Consider the following 9,223-nt stretch of genomic DNA (forward strand, 5'->3'; position numbering starts at 1 on the left):
CGTTAGAACATTCGTATGTGTATTGTAGCTTGCTTATATATTTTTTATTGGGTTCCTTAACTGTTAGTGTCCACATAACATTATAATACACACTCCTGAAAATGATAACTTCATTATTACAGATTCATTAACTCACCAATGTAGTCGCCTACAACACCCTCGAAGGCAGTAACTGTTGCATATATACGGACACCCCACAACGTACAAGGTAAACCACAACTTCCATTATACGATAGTTTTTAAGATGTATTTATGTTGGTTATTGTTGATTGCGGTTTTTCTTTATTTCAGAGGTGGCTGGATATATGAAGAGTATTGCCCAACTAGATACCGAACTTATTGTCAAAGACCAAAATCTACTTGCAGGTGGATACAAGAATGTGGTTGGACATTGGAGCAAGGAGGCACCATGGCACATTATGTCATCAATTGAGCAAAAAGGGGAATACAAAGGAAATGAATGCAAAGTTACTCTAATTAAGTCTTACTGCAAAACAATCTAAAGATGAGCTTGCCAAAATTTATAGGAACATCCTGGTCAAATCATCACCTTCGTCCCCTTATTTGTAGGTTGTTTGTCGCATAATATTATTCATGGTTTGTAGCTTTTGATTAATGACTAACAAATGCCCACGCGCCGCAACGCCCGGATATGAAAACTTGTTTTGTATAATTACAAAGATGGAGATAAAAGTAAAAAAGAAATAATATTTTTGTAAAATTTGCCATAAAAAACAATGATTCATATTAGTGACTAGTGAGAGTTAAGTTTAGAGTAAAACAAAAGATATAAATGCATACAAGATTCTTGCAATTATTAAGTTAAAAGATGGTTTTCTATTGATCTGTTATAAACCTAAAGTCACAATGTATACATTTATGTCTTTTTAACTCCAAGTAGACATAACCCCCATCTCACATAAAGAAAACGATTTAACCCGTTTAACCCCCTCAGTTTAATTTAAAAACAAATTTTAAATTATTATGTGTAAGTTGAAATACGAGTAACCATTTAACTTATCCTTCTTGCTTTTAATGTCTCTTAACCCATGAAAGAAGTAATATCTTAATTCTTACCTTTTGCTAGCTTTAATGTCTTGGACATTAAGGTATACACCAAATACCAAGAGGACTAACACTTTTAGATTTTTCTTTTTTTAAATTTGTTAATATTGGACATATGACATATCCTTAATTTAAGACAGATATTAATCAACCGGAAAGATCTAACCTAACGTATTTGGAATCAAGATTTATTAGTTTAGTTAAAGTATTAAAAAGGTCAAAAATAAGTATATAAAATAATTAGAAATAGAATTTAGAAGAAGATTCAAAATTGCCGACGAAAAGAAAATGGTAAGCAGCAGGTTTGACCATGATCACTGCACCAGGTGTCAATCACCTTTACAACTATACCCAACCCAACCCCAACTTGATGTAATGTAATCACCGTTTCATTTCGTGCTTATACGGCGGCCACCAATTTCAATTCTAAACCCTAATTCCCAAAATGCCAATCTCAATTTCAATTCCAATTACATCTCTCTAGACTTTATTCATTATTATTATTATTATTATTATTCAATCAGATCCACCTACATTTCATCACAACCAAAACCCCTAACGATTCATGGACTCACGTGACTCACTAGCACAACAACCACCACCACCGTCACTCCAACGTCACCAACAACAACCACCACCACACCACCACCAGTTACCTCCAGGAAGGATGATGCCACCTGGGTCTTACTCCACCCACCACCACCACCACTTACCCAACAACTCCACCGCTCCTCCGCCCACCAACAACACCATCATAACCCATGAAACCCTTCAGCAAAGGTTCGCCTTTGATGGGTCTGACCAGTACGCCGACGGATCGTCGCCGCCGGGTGGGTTTAGGCCAGGTGGGTTTAACATTGAGCCGGCCAGGAAGAAACGAGGCCGCCCGAGGAAGTATTCGCCCTCGCCCGATGGCAACATTGCGTTAGGGTTAGCTCCTGCTCCGGTTCCGGTTACTGCCGGTGGCCATTTAGAGAGTGTGAATGACGGTGGTAGTGCCGGCGGTACTCCGGGAACTGACCCGGCTGCTAAGAAACACCGAGGGAGGCCCCCGGGTTCCGGGAAGAAACAAATGGATGCTTTAGGTAGTATTTATGTGCAAGATCTGATTTTTATTATATTATTAAATTAAGTAATTAATTAGTTTTGGGTAGTATGATCTTGACTTTATAACTATTAAATTAACTGGTCTATGTGGTTAGAATTTTTTTTTAATTTTTGTTAAATATGGCAATTATTAGGTGTTAATAAGTTGGGTTTGTTGACAGGTGCGCCTGGTGTCGGTTTCACGCCTCATGTCATCACGGTTAAAGCAGGAGAGGTACTGCTCCCCAACTTTCTTTATAATCTTGTTTATTAATCTTTATTCTTTACAATTATAGAACTGGCTTATAATTTTCTTGAAACCGGAAGGTATTATTTAATGTTTTCTTGTAGGGTAGCTGGTGTTTTGACTAGTCAGGTTTACATGTATAATTAATGAATATTTAGTAAGCATATCCAAGTTTTTGAAACTATAATAAATACATTGCTGTTGATGTTCAAAATGCATAAATAGAAATATGGAATGAGTCTTGAATTTTATTTGTTAATGGAAAGAAAAACTGCAATAGATTATGTTGTTAAATTGTTCCCAAAATTAGTAGATAATATGTGGTTAAACAGGATAATTATTGACAAATTTGTACAAGAAACAGTGAAACACATGATATTTTCTTATCCATTTTTACTTATACTTCTTTCTTCAAAGAGTTTTTACATTCTTTGCCCTTTTGTCTCTTGAAACTTACCAAATTTATTATTTCTGAGTTGTTTTGAACTTTTGATCTTGTTGCAACGCTTTCTTTTACCTAGTTGTGTTTTAAATGAGTCACTCTTAACTCTTATGCTCGTTTCCGTCATTCAATGAAGCTCTATTTACAATATTTAGTTTAGCTCAATTTGGCTAAACCAACGCACGCCCCTTTTTATATGATACAATGCATATCCTATATCGGATTGGTGGGTTACGCACGTGGTGTGTTTTTGTTAACCTTGGAATTTGTTGGATAAAAAGGGAATATAAAAGATGGAAAACTCATTTATTGTAACATTAAGGGTTAAAGGTAAATTTTTGAAGCAATTAGGGAATGCGTGTAATCTCTTTCTTGATGCTTGACATTCTTTGCTTTACCTTTTTTTTGGTTGGTACTTCTAAAGTTTCCCTTTATTGGCTACCCTATTGTATACGTGTGTGATGTATTTGCGTCATCCCAACATTATGGTTCATTTGTACTTTTAAACGCCATATGTACGAACCATGACGGACAAACTATCTTTTTATTATGTATGTGTTTATACGTATGCATATTTATGAGCATGTGTGTGTATGTATATATGTATTTATATATCATTTAGATACTTTATCTCGGTGTTGTTATATACTTGTGTATACATTCTATATCTTGTATCTTTGGACTATTAGACGATATATTAGGGATTGTATTTTTTGTAAATTTATAGTATGCATCTATGTAGTGAAAGGTGATGCCCTATGAAGTGAGTTTTGGGTTTATTTTGTTTCTTTTTCTTGTTTCGACCTTTTATATTTACTTGGACTTTTTATTTCTTGTTTTAAATTTATACACATGAGTGTTTAACAGGTAAAATTAATTTAGCGTACAAGTAGTTATATTATTCTCCCTCCGTCCCGGTCAAAGTGTCTTAGTTTGAAAAACACAAAGTTTAAGATAGATTAAATTATTGTTTTCTTTGTTTACCAATTGACAATAATGTCCTTGGAAATTGGGTCCATCAATATTGTTTATTAATGTTAGTTGTGTGTGTTTAAGGGTAAACTTGGAAATTGGCTAATAAATATTGAAAGTGGACACTTGTAATGGGACAAATAAAAAAAAATGTAGACACTTTTAATGGGACGGAGGGAGTATATATATATTTTTTGATTGGATGATTTTTAGTGTTGATGTTTTCTGGTTAAGCAAAGTTTGTATTGAGCTTGAGGTCCTATTAGGTCTTTTATTACATTTTTGGAGTAGCATTAACTTTCTAAGCCTATAATCAGTGTGTCGTGTGTGTTATACACACAAATATTATGGTTGTGTGCTTTTTTTGCGCTTTTTGTTACTCAACATGCTAACCCTTTTGAGTGCGCCTTGTACCTTTGTCTCCCTAGATTAGTATGTTATATATACATTACATAATTCATAATCTCATATTAAATATCAAATAATCTACCCTATATATACATAGTCTCTATGTCCAGTTAATGCAATGCTTGTGTTTAATGAAGAAATATTTTAATTAATTTGGCTCAAAGTAAGGCCACTCATCTATATCTATAATCTATAATCTATAATTCTATAATTCTATAATCTCTAATAAAAGACTACGAGTTTTGCCACTTGTCACTCCCACATTAAACCTCACCATTTTTAACAAATTTATGATAGTAAAATAATACTTACCATTTTTAAAATTTATGCTTCAAAATTTTTCTAATTTAATATTTACTTCCTATTTTTTTTAAATATTTGATATATATAAATATCTTTTACTTTAAAATTGTTTTAAAGACTATTGTACAACAACTGTATTAATAGTGTTTAACGGGTTTATTGTTTCTTGTATACTGATTATTTATTAAATATTGTATTTTCAAGAACTACTCGTGTAATACACGGGACTCAAACTAGTAGGTTTTAAAGAGAAGCTTGGTTTGTTACTTGTACTTGAAGCTATCTGCAGCTTATAAGATTTTAGAGAAAACATATTAAAAATATCACCTCCTTATGTACAAGCAAATATGGATCCTAATTGTACACGTTCTTATACAACATAGCTATGCCTTGCAAATTGATAGCAAAGATAATATGCTTCTCAGTGACTTTGTGAAATTTATTTTTAATAAGATGAGCGCTACACTCAATCTAGGCTTTACGTACTTTTTTTATTTAAACATCTTATTTAACGATTATATCTATAAATATAGGCATATAGCTGATTGGATGTTTTGGATTACAGGATATAGCCTCAAAGATGACTGCATTCTCACAGCAAGGTCCTCGCACTGTTTGTATCCTATCAGCAAATGGTGCCATCAGCAATGTAACTCTTCGTCAACCCGCAATGTCTGGCGGCACTGTAACATATGAGGTTTATATCACCTTCACTCTAGTATATATCATATATATGTGTATCTATGTAAATGTAGAATGGTTTAAACTAGAACCATTACATAATTAGGAACAAAAGGAACAACCTTTTGGCCCTTGGATCATATTTCAATGGATGGATAAGATTTAAGATCCGAAACAATTATGTCTCTTCCACTTTATGAATCGCACGATCATCTCCAAAAGTGGTCCGTCTAGTTCCTAGTTTTAATGGTTCTCGTTTAAACCCACACATATATTGACTTTTTATCCTCTGTTTATATCACCTTCACTCTAGTATATATCATATATATGTGTGTGTACATATGCATATGTACATGTATATGCATTTAACAATATTAGTAGTTTATTCACTTTTTTATCCTCTGTTTATGACTTATTCGGGGCATTCAACAACTTTTAGCATTTGAGTTATGTTTTTATCTTTCATAGCAGTTGAAATGCGTTATGAATGAAACGGGTTGACATTCAACGCTATTTTTAATTCATGCAACCTCCTAAATTGCTTCGTTCAATAACTTAGATCATTAATGTAAATATTGTAGATTTTGTAATCATAAGTATTTTTAAAAGAATTGCAATTAAGTATTTAAGTGAAATAAATACCCATTTTGACATGTTACACAACCTACCAAATCTGACCTATAAAAGTTATTCCTGCTGAACTAAGAAATCTTATGTGGCTGCTGTTGATGTCATCTTTTAGGGTCGGTTCGAGATAATTTCTTTATCGGGTTCGTTCCTGCTAACAGATAGCGATGGTAACCAAAGCAGCAGGTCAAGTGGCTTGAGTGTTTCCCTTGCAGGTTCAGATGGTAGGGTCTTGGGCGGTGGAGTTGCAGGGTCCCTTGTTGCAGCAACGCCTGTTCAGGTCACCCCCCCTCTCTCTCTCTCTCACACAGACACACACACACAAACACGCACATCTATGTCATGAATTAACATTGTGTTGATTGTTTTGTTTCTATCAGGTGGTTGTCGGTAGCTTCATTACAGATGTCAAAAAGCCTAAATCAAGCAGCAGCCCAGCAGTGGCACCGCCTACAAACATGTTGACTTTTGGTGGTGGTGGGTCTGTGCCGGGTGCTAGTCCAGCTTCTGATGGACCATCAAGCGAGTCGTCTGGTGGTGATAGTGGTAGTAGCCCTCTTCATAGGCACCCGTACAGCAATGCTAGCCAACAACATCAACAACAACAGCAGCCACCACCTCAGATGCCCATGTATTCCAACATGGGCTGGCCAAACTCCACCATGAACATGCTTCGTAATTGATAACGGCTAATTTGAGTGGGGCGGGTTTGGTTGGTTGGTTGGTATGGTGTTCTTGTAACATAGGATCTTGAACTAAGTGATGTGATTATGCTATTGCGAATCGATATGTAGTTGTAATGTAGGAAATAAGATTGGATGTGCTTGTTGCAGTGGTATCGATCTAGGATTAATCTTGATGTCTTTTATTTTGATCTCTATCTGAGTTGAGTTATGCCTTTTTATTTATTTTTATATAAATTTAAATTATAGGCGTGATTGGGTTGCCAAGATTCGAGCGTGTCCTGAATCTTTCCAGCCGTCGTGATATTCTTGGATCTTGTCCTTTGTATAAATCAAATGGAGCTATTTAGTATGCGAGGGTGATGATTGGAGGGTAAATGTGAGAATAAAGGTGAGTTCTTTCTCCTATATCTTTGGGAGAAGCGAAGCAACTATAAATTGATCTGCGATATGCCAGCGGAACTTAAAATTTGGGTAAAGATCTCTTTCTAGCGTTCATCATCATGACTTGTTTAGGCATTGACATGACTCCCTCTTGTTTCCATAGTACTTTCTTTGAGAGATTCGGTCCAAGACTCGACAGGATGAGGAAGGGGTAAATTGGATCTTAGCATTAAATGTTCTTGACCGTTTGGAGAAGATCTTTGTATCCATACCGACTCCTCCAACGCGTCCCATTAGAGCAGTAGATGCTCTTGTTCCCACTGTTTCTCCATTAAAACCATTTATCATTTCTAGTTTTGTTGTGGGCTTGTTGGTGATTGCGCCTTGAAAACCGGCTTTTTGCAAAACCGGTTATTGGTCAACGGTCAAATAACCGATTAGACTGGATAATCGGGTCGGGTACTACCTGTTTTTGAGACAAACCGGTAAATAATCGGAAAAAATCCGATTTTTAAAAAATGATTAAAAAAACCAAATAACCGGTTCGGTTAACCGGTTTTGGAGATCAATAATATAAACCGGTTAGAACCGGGTATAAACCGGTTAGTGGTAGACTGGTTACTAGCCGGTTAGGTTTCCGGTTAGAAACCGATTAGAAATCGACTAATCGGTTAGCTTGTCCTGGTCATCCTCCAGTTGTAAATAATAAAAAGAGGGTTCCTGACCCGAAATGGTGTGACAAAAAAAACCGGTTTCAGCCAAAGCGGTTCCCAAACTGACCCAGCCCACCGATTCAATCAACAGTTCCCCTTCCGGAACTACCAAACCGGTTTTAAAACCGGACCGGTCTGAGAAAAACCTGTTTCTAACCGATCTGTTTGACCAGTTTGAACTTTCATGCTCCTAAACCAGTTTCTAAACCAAATCAGTTTGGGTCAAACTGGTTTAGACCAAACCGGTTTGGTTTGAGAAAAAAACCGATTTTGTACGCAACTGATCCTCATCATAGCAACTTTTTAGTCACTAATTTTTCATATAAAAAAACAGGAGCAATGGAAATGTCAAAATGCTATGAAAAAGAAAGAAGAAGAGAGAATTATTATTTTTCCTAATTTTTCTTTTTAACAAGTTTTTTCACATAAACTATTTCAAACCTTGCAAAAGCAAAGATTTGAAGCCACAAGTCCACAACCTTACTTTTAAGAGACAAACATCATACCATTAAGTACATAATAGGTAAATTCACAATCATTATAATTAAGGATTTCATTAATCACCCATTAATTAAGCTTTGTTTCAACCCTTTGAATCCTTGCAATTATTTTTTGCCTTAAAAGGAAAAAACGTTTATTAACCTAAAAAAAGGTCTAAAACAATAGGTTGCGATGTTTCTAGAATACATTTAAGGGTCATGGTAGTTTGCTGGAAGCTAGACATGTAGTATAGGAGCAACTATACAAAGCTTGATTAATCAAAATAGATATCTAGTGTTATTTATACATGCTTTGGTTATTTATACACCCTTTGACCAAATGTTTTCGATTTCGGTTATTCTTTCGGGTTCGGGTTTCATGCCATCAATAGTCTAGACGGTTGTGTGTTATACATAACATGATTCATAAGCTCATCATGCATGGTGTGATATATGTTGAATTTTTAAGATATTAGTATATTTTATTTTTGGCTGATTATCTAAGTATACAGTTAGGAAGAGATCTTGTGAACAAGTATGCTAAATGGATAGGTTTAAAGTCCATCTTAATATCTTATGATCTTATGTTAAGACACCCAATTCCCATATAATGCAATACTAGATGTTGAATTTAATATGACAAGCTTATAATAAAGATATTGGAACACGTTAATGTAATCTCTCATGACATGTGTTCAGACTACAAGGTAAAGAAGGTTGAAGTATAGTTTTTAATAGTTCATTGATAAATTGCAGTGCATGTGCAACAATAATAAACTACTTAAAAATATAAAGTTTAGCTGCTTCAAAAAGCGTTGGCCTTGAGCTTTGAAATATTTTTTTGAAGGATTGGAACACATGCTAATAAAATATTGTGTCATGTGGAATTTGGATCTGTAAACGCATTTGTATTTACCTACATGTATCTAAATATATAACTTGGGTTCAATCTATTGTGACACCGTGTTATTATAATATTTGTAGCGTGTAAGTACTAAAAGTGAAAATCTAGTCTAAAGAATATTTTCATTTATGCATGCGTTTGTGTTAATGTGAGGATAGTATAGTTAATCATGGATATCAATAAAATAGGGGAGGAATATTGGTAATTTAGTGTTATCAACATATATTTA

General features: G+C 34.7%; 1 protein-coding gene across 1 annotated transcript; it reads left to right on the forward strand.

Moving 5' to 3' along the window:
• The first annotated feature begins 1,609 nt into the window (after window positions 1-1,609).
• On the forward strand, window positions 1,610-6,734 carry LOC143621393 (AT-hook motif nuclear-localized protein 10-like). Its single transcript, XM_077092829.1, has 5 exons — window positions 1,610-2,150; window positions 2,334-2,386; window positions 5,089-5,220; window positions 5,947-6,111; window positions 6,212-6,734. Exons 1-5 carry the CDS (start codon window positions 1,631-1,633, stop codon window positions 6,512-6,514), a joined length of 1,173 nt encoding a protein of 390 aa, XP_076948944.1. The 5' UTR covers window positions 1,610-1,630; the 3' UTR covers window positions 6,515-6,734.
• Window positions 6,735-9,223: the final 2,489 nt, after the last annotated feature.

This window comes from Bidens hawaiensis, unplaced genomic scaffold (genome assembly GCF_021521415.1).
Source record: "Bidens hawaiensis isolate Kalapana, Puna unplaced genomic scaffold, B.hawaiensis_p1.1 tig00002839_1, whole genome shotgun sequence".
NCBI lineage: Eukaryota > Viridiplantae > Streptophyta > Magnoliopsida > Asterales > Asteraceae > Bidens > Bidens hawaiensis.